This window comes from Idiotropiscis lumnitzeri, chromosome 4 (assembly GCF_059441095.1).
Source record: "Idiotropiscis lumnitzeri isolate Australia: NSW breed Sydney's pygmy pipehorse chromosome 4, RoL_Ilum_1.0, whole genome shotgun sequence".
NCBI lineage: Eukaryota > Metazoa > Chordata > Actinopteri > Syngnathiformes > Syngnathidae > Idiotropiscis > Idiotropiscis lumnitzeri.
The window spans coordinates 8302987-8319646 of NC_142394.1; the positions used below are offsets into that span (position 1 = coordinate 8302987).

A 16660-nucleotide genomic window follows, 5' to 3' on the forward strand; every position below is an offset into this window, starting at 1 on the left:
TGACGTCAGTTCCCCAGCGCTTATTAAGTGAGTTTTTTTTGGAACACATTCAAGGTGTCAAATTCAAAATGAGTGTGAATATTTGCAAAAAAAAAATACAAATTAAACTAATAAAATGTATCAGTTTCAACATTTAACATCTTGTCTTTGTTATGTATTCAATTGAATATGGGTGGGAAAAGATTTCCAAATCATTGTATTGTTTTCTTTTTTCTTTTTACACAATGTCCCAAATTTATTGAAATTAGTATTTGAGAGAGAGATATCCTGGAAAAAGTGAAGGGGTGGCATGGTGTACGACTGGTTAGCATGTTATTACAAATTGCAATATAACATGAGCGCTTAAAACAGTGCCATGAAAGAAAATACATCACAAAAATAAGGCCAATAGGAGACCAGGGCACATTCCTGGATGTTGTTCAAAGTGGTTGTTTCTTTTAATATTGAAAGCAAAGTCTTGTAAGAACTTTCCATTAAATGTTGAAAACTGTATGCATATACAGTCACAAAAGTATGTTATTTTTGTGTTTACATAACCAAACCGGCAAAACTACATCAGAAAAAAAATACCCAACCTGGCACAAATATGCTCTAATGCAAGAACAAAGGCCAGTGTACCATCTAAAACCATCAAATCTAAAACATAAAAAAGTCATAAATCGTGATGACATTACTAGTCCATTAATTACATAATAAATAATAATTAATAAACAGAAACAGTGCAGACAGTTTATACACAGTAAACAATCACGTATATGAGAACCCCAAAAAGCCATGTGACATTGCTACATAAAATGTGACAAATCCAGGTTAATTGCTTGCGTTTGTTTTCAGACTTGTTTGCTCGTTGCCTTGGTAGCGTGGTGGAGCTCACAGCAGCAAGGTTCGGCGTACAAAAACTCTCACTTGTCTCCACATTTTCAATTGTTTTTTTTTTTATTGTCTCTGAAAACATGTGTTTAAATTTGCGTCAGTGAAACCAACCAAAAAACCACCTACATTTTTTCAGCTTTTACAAGTAGTGTGAAAAGGGCTGAAGATGCACAGAGGCTAGAATTGTAACATATAACACATGGGGGGGGGGAAGACATGCCCAAGAAGGATGCATCACGCTGTTTTAAACACACACCTTGTCATTCATTCTGAATTGTTGTGCACGTGTGTGCGTGTGTGCGTGTGTTTGTGCGTGCATACCCGCTGCAGTCGTGCCCACCTGCAGGCAAACACTACCCGCCACTTTAGTCGCTTTCAATCTGAAGATCCTCTGTCCTCCTCCTTTCAAGTGCTGCTGAGGCAAGCAGCTGAAAGGAACACTTACAGCTTAATTACGCTTAATAACGCAAGCACACATACACGCACACGCTTACACACACGCGCACACACACACACATTTTAATTAGATGTTAAATGCTCTAATGAAGTATAGTACTAGCTACCAGTAAATCATACGGAGGTAGATATTGTAAATTTCTCCTTTCGCTACGTTAAGACAGGATATGGTTTCAAGACAAGGTTAAAGTATCTGCCCAGCCAAGAAGGCCATTTTTTACTAAGAAGCTCAATTTATATTTTTTAATCAGGAAACTGAAATTAGTTATTAACTTTTTTTATCCTTTAATTATGGAGTAATTGGGAAACACGTGACGACTTGAAAACCGCTTACTTTTAATGATAAATATAGCCACGCCCCCTCCGTTCTCTCCAGGTTTCGGCGAATCATTCAAGGGACCGATTACAAACTCTTTATTGGAAATCATTGTACTTTCATTTTTTATAAGAATACAATACAAATTTATTTTATAGCACATCCAAAATCGGTGATCAATTGACACCAAAATTAATTTTGACATCACTACCTATGGTCACTTTCACACATTAAAAGGATTAACCTCCGTGTGTGATTTTTATGAGACTGAGTACTGCCAGTACTGTTTCAAAGTTGGATTTGAAGGTACGATTAGGGTTTCAAATTAATTTTAATTAAGGGCAAGGGTTTCAACGCAGGGTTTGACTGTTAAAGTAAGGTTTCAAACCTAGGTGATGGTATCAAGCCAGGGTTCAAGGCAGCGTTATGATGTCGAGAGTTTTAAATCAGGATTTCAAGCAGTACCAAAAATAGAAAATTTGAAAAATAGAGTGCAAACTTATTTCAAAACGAAAATATATTTTTTGTCTGCATCAACATTTGAGTTTTCCCCATTAGTAAAATATAATTTTAATTAAAATTTAATTAAAACTATTTATTGGTGCGCAAGTGTTCATGATGCCACCATTCCCGCAGATGGCAGTAGCAAGTGAGCGAGGCCATGCCGCCGCTTGAAAAAACGAGAAGAAAAAAACCCCAACACAAACAAGCCCTCAGTTAAAAGCTCCACGCACAAAACCAAGATGGCGGTGCAGGAGACAGCGTCTCAACTCTCCATGGCTCTTAAAGTACAAGAATACCCCACGCTCAAGGTAAACAGACGATACCGAGTGACCACTCGGTGCCTATCGCGACGTGGCCGTGGGGGTGGAGAGAGACGCTGATTCCAGTCGAATTTGACACTCAACTTGATCGAATTTCAACGTTAGCCAAGATAGCTTAGCCCAGCTATCAAACGCTCGTATTTCCCCTACATAACAGCTGTCGCGATGTAGCATGACAGGCTTCTAGGTACTTTTTGTTCACTAACTTGTACAATAAAGCCTTTAAAATGTCATGCCAGTGTAACATGGCGTCCCCCTTTATTCAACATGGACGACGGCGGTGGAATGTGTTTCTTGTCATAAAATGGCGTCACGCTGAAACGTTTTGACAGTCAGCTGGTAGTCGAACCATAACGCGATCGAACCATCTAAAAGGACCGAAAAGGCAAGCCAGTGCGAAGCATACACATCGCGCCGGCTGAAAGGGGAGATCTGTTGAAATCACGAGTGTTGATCGGTTAGGGGGGGCGAGTGGGGCTAAAGAGCTCCCTTTTAGGGGGGCTAGCGTGAGCCCCGTCCTCCGCGAATGTTCCCCACAAAATGGCCAGCGAGAGGAAATGAAAGCAGGCGCTCTTCTCTCTCGCTGCGACACCAAGCCCGGATTACCTCCCCCATCATCATCTTCCTCCTCCCATCCTCGCCCTCCGCACACACGTCTGGATCTGTCGTCGTGAGTAGCTATACATGAACAACCTCATGCATCACATGTTAAATGAGCCTTTGTATGTGTTATGTTGGCTGAGGGACGTATGCACGGTGCTTGTGCTTCGATACTGCAGTCAGGAGGGGTTGGTGATGATGGGATCCATTTTAAGTGTAGAAGTGGCAGCAAATGGGGGCATGGGGTCCACGTCTGCAGGCATGTTGCAGGAAAAAATTGTCGTCACAGCTGCTAATCTTTATTGCTACAAATAGCCCAACAAACCCCATCTGAAATACTGTGTTTTTTTATTTTTGGCTTTGTTACAGTTTGCCTGTTAACATGCTGATTCATGTTTGAAGACATTTAAATGAAGCCTAATGCTGTTACAGTGTTCCTAGCTGCTATTTGCCAGATTAAAGAATGGAGCTCGCTGCATGTGGAAGAGGATAGGGACCAAACCCTGCCGTGAAACTCAGTGAGTAATTGTCGCCCACCCGAAAGGTTTGTAATTGCCTTTTGATGCCTCAAGCATTTTTTCCTGTTGGACAAGGTTATGGCTTGACTAAATGAAGTCCCTCCTCTCAGGTCAACACGGTTCCTTGTAGAGCTGCAACGACTATTCAAATTATTTAATTAATGTGTTTACAAAAACTTGAGGCAAAATATCTGCCCCAAAGCTTTGTAGAGACTGATCAGTTTCCACATGACTGATGTAACAGTACAGTCTGGTAAAAATGAGTTGGGAGTGATGTGTCGAACCAGGAGGAATGAATGCATAAAAAACAGAATGACCAAAGTGTGGGATTTTAATGCTAAAAAAGGAGATATCGTTTACTGTGTCCTGCAAAGCAGAACTGACTTGCACAATCGCATGTCTACTGTCTACAATTGTCTATGACAATTACGCTAATTTAATATTGCCTATCACAGATAGTTAAAATGTACTGTAATGGCCCCACCGGTGGTTAAGGATGTACACGGCTTCCAGTAGACTTTTAGCTCTGTCTGCTTAAGCCATGTAAACGGGTTATTCCAAATGACTCAGTAATCGGAATTATGACCTCCACCCAAATATTGACTGCAGGTAAACATAGTAACTGATGAGTGATCGACACACCTATTCTATTCTATTCAAAGTCACAGATAATCCAGTGTAGAGCGTGAGAATTGCAACTCCAAGTGGACACAAATAATATCTTTTACCACAAATGCATATTTTGCATGGGTATTGGTTCATAATAGAATTGCAATTTCAAAATGCCATTTTATGTGCATTGCCCATTTAATTGATGGGATAACCATTAGAATGAATAAATCAAACAAATATTTGTTGGCCACGGCCAGCGTGACCTTTGCCTAAGCATAAAAAAGGGAACAGATGAGTTTTTCAGCGAGTAACGGAGGCTTGATTAATAGCCCACATTTAACTGATTCCCAACCAGTGTGAGAAATCATCAGGTGTGCCATGGAGGATTATCCAATTTTATTTATTTGGTCTGAATATTAACCACTACAAATAAGGTAGCATAGTGAAACACCTGAAAGCCCATAAGCATGGTTTGGATTTAGCAAATTCGCTTATTCACAGATTTTGTAGGGGGGGGGGCGGGGGGGCTATTCTCTGTTATTTGCATGATAAACTCAACTATTCGCTGTTTTTGTGCTCAGTCTAAATCAGTCTCATATGAAAAATACTGCTTTGTTGAAATCTGGTGGCATCTTGCTTCAAAACAACTTTGTTTACCTGAGGGGAGGAGGTTCATTTAGTGGAGTATTTTCCGATAGAAAAAAGTACTTGCCACCACTTGTGGCATCAAAAGGTAATTGCAAACCTTTTTGGGTGGGCGTCAGTTGCACTTTTTCCCTGTGTCCCTAGATATTTTTTGTTCTATGTTATGTATTATTCAGCTATCTACCAGTGCAAACTGTGACCGGCAGAACAAGTACGTAAACGTCTTTCCACTAGATGGGCAGCTGTTTTGTGCCTGAACGAAAGGTCATGAACTTGTTCATATTTTTGGCCAACATGAACACAATGTATATGTCTGCCTAGTCAACACCTGTTAAGGCATTTGTGAACAGTTTTTGAAAGGCAGTTAATTTTCCTTGAAGAGTGGCACGTTTAGTTCGACTTGCAGGAGACAACGGCTAAACACTTGGCAAATGGTTCAGGTTTAGGGGGATAAACACCGTATTTGGCAACCCCCTGCCACAGAGACTTGCACAGCTGCATGTGTCATCAAAATGTAAAGCATGATGACAGCTTGGAAGGGGAAAAAAGCCCGTGGCTTTTACACCAATCAGGAAGTCTTTACTGTTTTGTGAAATATTGTAAGGTTATTTAATCGATGGTTTGTTAGTCCCTAGTAGCCATTAGAGCGTTTTCCGTTTGGTTTTCGCTGGGCCGGCTTTATACTGTGCTGAGGAAAGTGCATGAAGCAGCTAGTTGACATGGGAGCCATTTTACAGTCACATGAAGACTAAGGGGAGTTTAGAGTGTGTATAAGGATATGACATTTTTATTTTCTTGGGTAATGTTTTCTTTTCCTTATGGCAAAATATGCAAGCTCGTTGTATTCTTCACTTAGTAATTGTAATGACCCTAGATAATGTTCAATTGGATAGCGATACATATTTAACGTTGCATTGGACTGGTCGAATTCAGATGAAAGCAAACTGTGAAAAAGATTTCTTTGTGACATACATATTTCATGAGCCATTATCGCTATAAATTTTTTTTTGATATACTGTGTAGCCCTAGTCCCAACCTTTATTGTACTTGGGACTGGTTTCATGGAAGGCAATTTCTTTGTGCGAGCTGGGTAAGTGTGTCGGGAACATGGGTGATTTGTTGCAGTGACATTTCGAAGAATTTCGTATGTTTTTATTTATCAAGAAAAGAAAATCGAATTTAACAAGAGCAATCAAGATTTACATATACAAAATAAACTTTCAAATGTAAGTGTAAAATCAATTGTCATGTAAATCTGAACTTGCAAATGTATTTATGCTTATTTAATTTTACATTTCCAAAGTAAGGCCATACTATAGTCAGACCGGTAAATTGGACATTGGCAGAATTTTCAGCACTGTACAACACCAACAATGGATTTGAAATGAAACAATCAAGATGTGCTTAAAGTGCAGATTCTGAGCTTTAATCAGAAATGTGATCAGGTGAACGGTGTAGGAATTACAACACATTTAATAGATGCCTCCACCTTTTTCAGGGATACAAAGTCAGTAGACAAATGCACATAATCGTATGTCAGATTATCACTTTTCAATACTTTGTTGCAAATCCTCTGCAATCAAGAACAGCCTGAAGTCTCGAGCCCATGCACATCACCAGATGCCGGCTATCATCTCTGTTCATTCTCTGCCAGGCCTCTGTGCATCTGTCTTTATTTCCTGCTTGTTTTTTGGGAATTTTATTTTCAGTGAAGTCTTCAGCAAGTGAAATGCACGTTCAGTCACGTGTTTGCCTTTAAAAAAACATCCGGTTTCTTTTGCAGTATACTTTTGGTCGTTGTCCACATGTCCATCATACTGAGAGATAACCTCACCAGATTCCAATTGAATATATCACACTTTAAATGAACTAGAGGCAAGAGGGTGTCACAAGTGTATTTTCACTCCTGTCCCATTCCACTCCCACAGAACAAAAAAAAACACGCCCAATCCAGGATCACAGCAAATTTTCAGGATCAAGATGCTCAATCATCTCCCCGTTTGTCATCCTTCAGGTCCCCTACGAGACACTTAACAAGCGCTTCCGTGCAGCCCAGAAGAACATAGACAGGGAAACCAGTCACGTGACCATGGTGGTGGCCGAGCTGGAGAAGACGCTCAGCAGCTTCCCGGTGGTAGACTCCGTGGTGTCCCTGCTAGACGGTGTTGTAGAGAAGCTCAGCGCACTGAAACGAAAGGTAATGCGCACACGTATATTTGGACACATTAGGTCAGCCCATTCAACTTCTTTTGCTAATAAAGTTCTCATTGAGCTCCATCAAGTACAGACAGGTGTCTTTACGGTTTGTAAAAAAAAAAAAAAACTATGATTGAGTTTGTACTGTTCAATTTGTACAGTACCCATTTTGATAACTTGGCGCGAGAGGGAAAAAAAATAGCATCTCTGCACACAAACCCCAGTTCCAATGGAGTTGGCTTTTTGTGTAAAATTAATACAATGGTTTATGAATGTTTTTCAACCGATATTAACTTGAATACACTACAAAGACACAATATTTCATGTTCTATTTAGGGGGCAAATATTTACTCATTTTAATTTGATATGTGCAATACTTTCCCAAAAGCTGTGTTACGCTGCGTTACCCTACGCTTACTTTTAACACCGCTTAATAAGTGTTTGGGAACTGAAGAAAGTAAGTGATTGTTCAAGGTTTCTAGGTTGAAATTTTTCCCATTCTTGCTTGATGTACAAATGTCCAAATGACCAGTCGACTCTGTACAATACGATGATACAATGCCCGTGAACCAGATTTCACACTTCCGGATGGAGACGTGATGAAGTAAAGGAGCAATAAATCATAAAGAATAAAAATAAAAAGAATGTGAAGAAACAAACCCATTTAATAAAGTGTAATTAAGCCCAGTCTCTAGTACATAGGAAATGGATGCCTTTAAATGGTGTTGTCGAGTGAGTGCCTTCATTCTGCTCTCTCTTTTCGCCTTGGCTTACAGTCTTACAGTCCAAAAAGTCAAACTTCTTAATAGCACAATTACTTGTACTTATAACTTTTTTTCGAGCCAAACTGAGGGATTAAGTACAGCCCCCCCCCAAAACAAAGATACTTACATGACTCTGTAGGAAATGACATTTACACTATGAGAGTTAGCACAACTGAACGTTCTGCATGGTTTGCGGAAAACATTGTTTGTGAACCTAAGCAATGTTTGTGAGGAAACAGTTTGTAAACAGATTAGTGAAACAAGCTTCCACCTTATAGGGTCTACCTTAAAGGGACACTTTTATGAACTTAATGTTGGCACTTATAAAATAGGTTTGTATCTTAAAATTACATCAGTACTAAATAAAAAAAAAAAACTAACGATTTTAAGTTGTTTTTTGTGATGAGCTTTACGAAAAATTCCCTCCTTGGCTAACAGTGGGATAACGGCAGGGCAAATAGCAACAATTAGCTTCAGGCCGTAAATTAGCTCCATACTCTTCCTGCAATTTAATGTCGCGGCTGGCTTTGTCCTCTCATGTAGTCGTGTTCATGTCCGACACCGTTTGCACCCGCCAGCCTCTCTGTGAGAGTAAGTGGGTGTCGGTTTCAGATAAAGACCTCTTCTTGAACAGTGCGCATTGTGGAGCGGGATGTGTTTTTAGTCGGGGCCGCTTCGGGAGTGTCAATGTTCAAAGGAGTAGTGCTCATCCCAGAAAGCATCTATGGAGCTCTGCGTATGTCCACACTTCCTCATTCTCATATAAATCAGCCACGGAGAGGTTAGTCCTTTTGATATGTTGAAGTGGTCATAGGTAGGGATGTCCACATGCATTTTGGTGCCAATTGATCACCGTTTTAGGACGCTATAAGCAATGAAAGTATGTTTTCCAATGGTGAGTTTGTAATCTTTTCCTTTTGTGACTCTCCCAGAGACATGGAGAGAACAGAGGGGGCGTGGCTATATTCCTTCGTTTTTCAAGTTGTCCCTTATTTCAACAAAAATAATTGGTAAAAAAAAGAAAATAATATAGCTAATTTCAGTTTCCTGATCACAAAATATATAAACTGACCTTGTTAGTGAAAAATGGGCCATCTTGGCTGGACCGGTACTTTAATTGTTCCGTTTTTTTTAACTTCACTGTAGCAGTGAAGGATCTGAAGCACACTTAACTTAAGTCACTGCTTGCAAATCATGGCAAAAAAATCAGACAAGTGATGACTTGAATCTCAAAAATCGGGCCACTCGTAATGTGAGATACCACTATAGCAAATACCTGAAAAGATGTTCCCACCTGGATTCACCATCTCAATCGAATGTTATCTTTTTTTAGGCCGCCGAGTCCATCCAGGCGGAGGATGAGAGCGCCAAGTTGTGCAAGCGGCGCATCGAGCATCTGAAGGAGCACAGCAACGATCAGCCGGCCTCGGTCAATCTGTGGAAGAAGAAACGCATGGACCGCATGATGGTGGAGCACCTGCTGCGCTGCGGATACTACAACACAGCCGTCAAGCTGGCGAGACAGAGCGGCATCGAGGTCAGCCATTTTGTTTTGAAGCACTGCTTGTCATTCTTGGCCCATGCGTAACCAAGTGTTTAACTTTTCAGGATCTGGTAAACATCGAGATGTTCCTCACCGCAAAGGAGGTGGAGGAGTCATTGGAGAGGCAGGAGACAGCCACCTGCTTAGCCTGGTGCCATGACAACAAGTCCCGCCTTCGCAAGATGAAGGTAATGGTAAATGGCTCTGTGATTATGGAAAAAACAACAATCAGAATTATTTCGATTGAGATTCAGATCATGATTCAGAAAACAATTATTAATTAATTTAGAAACTTGGTATCTAGACAACTTCTAAAACTCAATTACTCAAAACTATCATCATAGCCTCATGCCTGTTCATCCCTGCACGTTGAACACTTCATTTTTTAACACTATTCATTTTGTCAAGTACAAAAATGACCTAGTAAATATGTGCAGTTCAAGCCTCCTGCATTTTGGTTCTTCATTCATGGTGCATTCAGAGTGCTATCACAACGTTGGAAACTTAAAAACTAAGCGCCGTTCTGCATGTTGTTTTTCTTTGATTATAACATTTTAAAAATGGAGAGAATTAAATTTCAATGAATAGTCCGGCCTTAGAAGTCAGTTAGTTGGACTGTGTCCTATCATACTGTTCATGATTAATAATTCAAAATTAATCATACTCCCATAGTCAAATCAACGTGATGCAAGTTAGCCTCACTTAACTATCATGATGATAAGGGGAACCACTTCTATATTTTTTTATTGGCCGAGGTTACCGTTCAAGTTGAGGTTAAAAGATGAAGTTAGGTTGAAAAGTTTTGTTTTCGACCCAGGGTTAGTGTTTCAAAGGAAGGTCATCAAGAAAGTGTACGGTTTTCAAGTTTTGGGTTCATGCCAGATTTAGGGTGGGCTTTCAAAATGGGATTTCATTGGTTCATGGGTTCGAGGTTTTAAGGTGGTGTTAGTTTTAATTATGGTGTTTGGGATTTAATTTGGGGTTTCATGACTATGTGAGGGTTTCCTACAGCTGTGATTTGATTTTATTTGATTGTGCAGAGTTGTCTGGAGTTCAGTCTGAGAATCCAGGAGTTCATTGAACTCATACGACAGAACAAACGAATGGATGCCGTCAGGTACTTCAACACTGCTATATTGGTATCAAGTCCAAATCACTTTCATTCATAACACATGCTGATTACGTGCCAGACATGCCAGGAAACACTTCAGCCAAGCCGAAGGGGGACAGTTAGATGAAGTACGGCAAGTGATGGGCATGCTTGCCTTCCCTTCTGACACACACATCTCCCCGTACAAGGTAACACTCTTACGAAGGACAGAAGAGTCATGTGATTTGGTCGTGTTTCATGTGAGAATCTTGTGCCACTCTCAGGATCTGTTAGATCCAGCCCGCTGGAAGATGCTGATCCAGCAGTTCCGGTACGACAATTACCGACTGCACCAGCTCGGCAACAACTCCGTGTTCACTATCACCCTGCAGGCCGGGCTGTCAGCCATCAAGACGCCGTATCCTTCTGCTGCTTAAGCGGACTAGACGCATGGCGGGTTTGAACACTTTTTTTGTACTTACTGCTCTTATTGTGAGCAGTTTACTGGAGATGACCAACACAGCACATGACACCACCACTGATGTCGCTAGCGTGGTAAAGTTACGAGTCAAAAAGTCAAATGCGTTTCTTTGTGACAAAACAAAGTTGACAAATTGTTCAACTGCAGAGTGTCTGTTTATAGTTAATAGCAGAGAATTCAGCTACAGAAGATAAATATTAAATTCAACCACGGTCTGGTACATGCATGGCTTGCACTAGCAAAACCTATAGTTGACAATAAAACGAAGGAGGTAAAACACTCCAACATACACTTACATACTACCAACCAACAGGCGCACAAAAACTTTAAATTGAACAGGTTTAAAATGTACACCTTTCGCACATCTTGACTTTCCCTGAGCAGATTTGGGAGGTAAAATACACATACACACCACAGAATAATCACTCTAAATAACTTTTGGGCTATTGCTGACTTTAATCGCAAAGTACCTTGAGAAGTGTAAACCTTAACCGTCCCTTCCAGTCAGTGTTACAAGGAGGATGGCACCTCCAAGAATCCCGACTGCCCCGTGTGCAGCAAGTCCTTAAACAAGCTGGCGCGGCCTCTGCCTATGGCCCACTGTGCCAACTCCAGACTTGTGTGCAAGATCTCCGGTGAGGTCATGAATGAGAACAACCCCCCCATGATGCTGCCTAACGGATACGTCTATGGATACAACGTGAGTGCATACACACCCGCAATGTGGGCAATAGATTATTTGGTCAAAATGCTACATTAAAGGTGTATAGAACATTAAATATGATGTCAATATGGTAGATTACATTTATGTACATTAAATATGTTTGGTACATTAGAGGTACGCTTTTTAACAGACAAATAGATTCATATTAAAAATAGAATATAAAATAGTAAGGTGGTCAGTAAATATAATATCAGTAGGTATGGTACATTAGAGATGAATAGACATTAAATTTGAGGCGTATAGACCACTAAATATGAAATAAGTTATTTAGGTACATGTGATGTATTCAGATTTTAAATGGTGTGCTGGCATTAAATGTATACATTTAAAGGTCTCTCTCGCTCTCTAAAATTAGGCTAATTTAACTTCATTCTGTTTAGAACTTAATTAAACTCTGGCACTGGCACTGGCATTTGTGTGTGGTTCTCTGCAAGGTGGTAAATTAGTGCTAATTGTCACATGACTTTTTTGTAGTTGAATTGTTTTTTTTTGTACGTGAAGGATTTTTGTGTAATAAAGATTGTTTTTGGAACAAACTCATTAGAAAATGACCTTTAATAAAAACAAACCACAAATTAAATTGCAATCGCAATTTTAAGAAAAAAAAACACAAAAAGATTATACAGTATTTTCCAAAACCGTTTAGCCGCTAAGTACATAAGTCACTTATATTAAACATGTTGATATTGCCTTATATTAAAAGTAAGTTGAATTACAAACATGATTTTAAATGTTGCTTTTTTTGGTTGTCTTTCTCCTGCAGTCCTTGCTGTCCATCCGCCAAGACGACAAAGTTGTTTGCCCCAGAACCAAAGAAGTCTTCAGCTTCTCTCAGGCTGAAAAGGTCTACATCATGTGATCATGCGCTGTAACACAACAAAAACACCAGGAGATCCCTGCATTAGAGATGTAAATAGTAGATGGGGGTTGTTCACTGCTCCTGATGACTCATCATCGTGGAGGGTGGGGTACTGAAGAAGTCTTTTCTCCACTCGTTTCACTCCTTTCCGTTCTCACTAAAACGCTCATTTATTTTCTACGCTCACATACTAACTCATGACGAGTGTCTTTTGACAATGAGGCTGGCCTTCCTTTTTTGTTTTTTGGCCTTGGTCGAGGTTGTATTTCATTCATTTTCACCATCTGGTTAACTTAATCCACTTGCGATGGGAGTTGTATGATGGATGTCCATAATGTTTCCTTACAGTTTAACCACTGAGTTACGATAAGCAAAGAACAGACAAATCTGTGCAAATTTATACAAAATGAGAAGCTATTGGGGTGTTTTCAAACATCTGTATTGGGGCACCATTATTTTCCACACTGAACAGTGGGTAGGAACTTGTCACTTAGTGGACGCCCTGTTTTGGGGACATGATCTTGTCATCTGTGGTTAATCCTTGGATTTATTTTGGCGGGCTCATTCTTCCATAGGATGCGCATGGGGCATTGTTTTGGGCACTGGGAAGCATACAAGTTTCAACATATCTTGAACAAAAAGGACTCCCGGTCAAAATTCTGACTGATTTAAGTAATTGTTTAGCTGTTCCAATACTTTTGTTCATATCGTGTATGTGTTATTTTTAATGAAAAAGGACTGTGCCCAACAAATGAATGAATTTGACATGTGACACCTTTCTCCCTCCTTGTCATTTAGATTGATGATGATAAACACAAAGCACAAAATTGAGCATGAAATTTAAAACAAATTTTAAATCTCCACCACATAGTTGACCTGACTTTTAATTTCAAGACTTCTGACTGAAGGACTGTGACATAACAGGAGTTGCTGCTTTGGACCCGTTTCATGACTCTGGACCGTCGTCGTGTGTTTCTGTTGTTAGATTTAGCTGAAGAGGATTGTTTGTCATCGATATGCCTCATAAAGATTTGACCAGTCTTCTTTGAATTGACTGCTTTCTTTGTGTCTCGCGCATCACTTCGCTCTGTTTACAAGGCAACCATGTCTGCTGCGTCTCTCACCTGAAACTTCGGCTTGAGAAGTGACAACGCAAGCCATAGAGATGGTAATACAGTTTAAACCTCAAGACTGCATCATGCTAATAAAGTCGATTGAATTCACTTTAACGTCACGTTCGAACTACTTTGGGGATGTTTAACAGCAGTTTTGAAGATGCAAATGAATTATTTAAACCAGTGGCTTCTCATAAGATTTGGCTTCAGGAGAGAATTTTCTTCCGAAGTTATTCTGACACTGGTTGAACATAACTACCATGTGCACCCCAAAGTGATGTATGGGGTTAAATTAGGAATTCAAAGTGGGGTTAATGTTTCAAATTTGGGTTTCAAGGCTAGCCTTACTGTGGCAAATTAAGGTCGCTAAGGTGTATTGTCTCCGCCTGGGTATCTTTTCAACCTAGCGTTATGAAAAAGGGCTGAGGTTTCAAATTATGATTTAAAGGCAGGATTGGGGTTTTAAATTAAGGTTTGCAGCGATGGGGTGTCAAATTAGGGTTACAAGCCAGTGTTAGTGTTAAAACTTAGGGACAAGACAGAGTTAGGGTTTCAAATTTTGAGTAAAACCAAGCCTTAGGGCCTGAGGTTGTTTTTTAAGTCTTGGTGAAAGTTTCAAATAAGAGTTTCTACACCAAGTCGAGCAATGCTCGGATGTCAAAATGAATAATGGTTAAATTTCTCTTTTTTATGTTCTAAAAGCTATCATTGTTATGGTTGACTTTTGAGAATGTGATGTTTTAGTTCTTTTTTCCGTCATAAAAGCAATTCATCGAGGTAGCTTTCAACATTTTAAAGGACGCGTTGTCTTTAAAAAAATTGAACTGGAAAATGGGCGGTGCCCACACCGAACCGAATGTGACGTTACTGATGCCGCAGTATAAATAAAACTGCGACGGTACCCCGAGCCACCATTTTGAGATTTAACTCACTGTGGTGAGCGGGTCCCTGTGCTATCAGTAATCTCGATTTGAAACATGTCCGACCAGCTTTGTAAACTCTTTGTTGGCGGCCTCAACGTAGACACAGATGACGACGGCCTCCGCAAGCACTTCGAGCAATACGGCTCTCTCACTGACTGCGTGGTGGTGGTCAACAAGCAGATTCAACGCTCCCGCTGCTTCGGCTTCGTCACCTACTCGACGCCGGAGGAGGCCGATGCCGCCATGAGCGCTAGGCCGCACACCGTCGACGGCAACACAGTCGAGGTGAAGCGGGCCATGTCGCGTGAGGACGCCAACAAACCCGAGGCTCTTGCCAAGGTGAAGAAAATCTTCGTGGGAGGCCTAAAAGACGACATCGAAGAGGAACACCTCAGCGACTATTTCTCCCAGTATGGCCAAATCGAGAAGTCTGAGGTGATCTCCGAGAAGGACACCGGGAAGAAGAGGGGCTTCGGCTTCGTGTACTTTACTGACCACGACGCCGCCGACAAAGCCGTTGTGATTAAATTCCACTCCATCAACGGACACAAAGTGGAGGTGAAGAAGGCCCTGACCAAGCAGGAGATGCAGGCGGCCAACAGGAGCGCCATGTCTCCGAGAGGAAGGTCCGGTCGAGGCATGAGGGGGGGAAATCAAAATGGCTACGGCAGCAGAGACTATGGCGGAAGCTACAGTTACGGAAATGGTGGCGGAGGCTACAGCAGCGGCGGAGGCTACGGGGGTTACGGCGGACATTACGGGGGTGGCTACGGCGACCAAGGCGGCGGCTATGGTGGTGGCAACGGCTACAGCGACTTCGGCTCCGGCTACGGCCAACATTCCTCTGGCTACGGTCCTATGAAGGGGCCTTTCGGCGGCCAGCGGAACCCGTCCCCCTACTCACGCGGAGGCGGCGGCGGCGGTGGTGGCTACCCCAGGGGTGGGTACGGCGGCTACTAGACCAGACGACCGGACATCGCTTACCAACGCTGCAGATAACACCTCCAGCCCCGGATTTGGACGTCAAAAGTCAAAACTCAGTAACGGGGGTCGCCCCCCACAAACAAAATGAAGACCTCAAAGCCCCCAAACAGGTAGGAAGGTCGCTTCCCACAAAGAACCCGATTCAAACAAATTAGAACACTTAAAGTACAATTATAACAATTGCAGATTAGAAACGTTTTATGTATCACAGCCCACGCGTTTAGTTGACGTTTAACTAATTAGACCCTCTTGCGTTCTCCCATTGTTAAAAAGTTGAATGTAGGCTTGATTTATTTTTTATATATGCTTATTTTAATATTTTAGATTTTTTTTTCAGTGTACGAGCGGGAGTAATATCTGATTTGTTGGAATTTGTTTTTGTAGCTGTTGTCACGAGGCCATTTTGTTACTACTCACGTTTGCCCCAAGTAAAGATGGCGGGAGACGCACTGCTTTTGTTTCTTCCTCCTTGTGCCCCAAAACCAACCACGCTTTGATTTTTAGCTGGCGTCTTGGCAAATTAGCGCCAATTTGTAATTCCTCCTCCATTTAGCCTGTAGAGCAATATCTAAATGTATGCTGTGTACTTTCATGTTCCTGAGAAAAAGAAATTACTGTTTGAAGACACTTATTCTGTATGTTCATTCTTAAATAAAAGGTTACACCACATAGCTTAGTTTTACTTTACTTATTAATCAAGTTTATCCACAGGTCAGCTTTGTAGTTACACGGGCCTCTTTCACACTTATAAAGTCAGGTGGGTGTATAAAAAAGTACACGTCTGCCCACAGCCAATGCATGTAGGCTATGTAGGGTTTTTGACCATGTTATTTCTTAAATGTGATTATGAAGTCTCGCATTTATGAATACATATACTTATATCTTTTGTGGACGCATCTTATCATTTTTGCTCATTCCTGTTGATTATTCCTATATTTAGGTGTTCTTACACGTATTCCAGTAGGCTATCCCAGCCAAAATAGCCGTAGCAGTTTGTTGGTAGGCTACATCAGGACCCTGTTGATTACCTGGGGTCGGTTGTGATAGGAGTCTGAAATATCTCTTTAGGATATCAACATCCAGCCAACTAGGTATGTAAAATCAACCTGTCTTATCTCTGTGTTGGTCAACCATGTA

At 41.0% G+C, this 16660-nt stretch overlaps 2 protein-coding genes across 4 annotated transcripts; both read left to right on the forward strand.

Moving 5' to 3' along the window:
- Positions 1 to 2309: 2309 nt before the first annotated feature.
- Positions 2310 to 13551, forward strand: maea (macrophage erythroblast attacher, E3 ubiquitin ligase). 3 transcript variants are annotated; one of them, XM_088294472.1, is made up of 9 exons: positions 2310 to 2457; positions 6859 to 7041; positions 9138 to 9341; positions 9413 to 9535; positions 10388 to 10464; positions 10538 to 10646; positions 10722 to 10855; positions 11423 to 11618; positions 12406 to 13551. In XM_088294472.1, exons 1-9 carry the CDS (start codon positions 2389 to 2391, stop codon positions 12499 to 12501), a joined length of 1191 nt encoding a protein of 396 aa, XP_088150598.1. In that variant the 5' UTR covers positions 2310 to 2388; the 3' UTR covers positions 12502 to 13551. The 3 variants fall into 3 exon arrangements, with proteins under 3 accessions (XP_088150598.1, XP_088150597.1, XP_088150599.1); XM_088294471.1 differs by lacking the exon at positions 2310 to 2457 and adding an exon at positions 2549 to 3139; XM_088294473.1 differs by lacking the exon at positions 2310 to 2457 and adding an exon at positions 3567 to 3587.
- A 958-nt stretch (positions 13552 to 14509) lies between these two features.
- Positions 14510 to 15657, forward strand: LOC148338009 (heterogeneous nuclear ribonucleoprotein A0-like). The gene has a single exon (XM_088294476.1). The coding sequence runs from the start codon at positions 14594 to 14596 to the stop codon at positions 15497 to 15499; it is 906 nt and encodes a 301-aa protein (XP_088150602.1). The 5' UTR covers positions 14510 to 14593; the 3' UTR covers positions 15500 to 15657.
- The last annotated feature ends 1003 nt before the right edge of the window (positions 15658 to 16660 follow it).

Bases quoted from the DNA above. Each gene is read 5' to 3' on its own strand.
- maea (XM_088294471.1), top strand. From the start codon at position 2,996: ATGTTCCCCACAAAATGGCCAGCGAGAGGAAATGAAAGCAGGCGCTCT. The intron at 3,140-6,858 runs GTGAGTAGCTAT...GTCATCCTTCAG, and splicing joins ACACGTCTGGATCTGTCGTC to GTCCCCTACGAGACACTTAA. The intron at 10,647-10,721 runs GTAACACTCTTA...TGCCACTCTCAG, and splicing joins CACACATCTCCCCGTACAAG to GATCTGTTAGATCCAGCCCG.
- LOC148338009 (XM_088294476.1), top strand. From the start codon at position 14,594: ATGTCCGACCAGCTTTGTAAACTCTTTGTTGGCGGCCTCAACGTAGAC.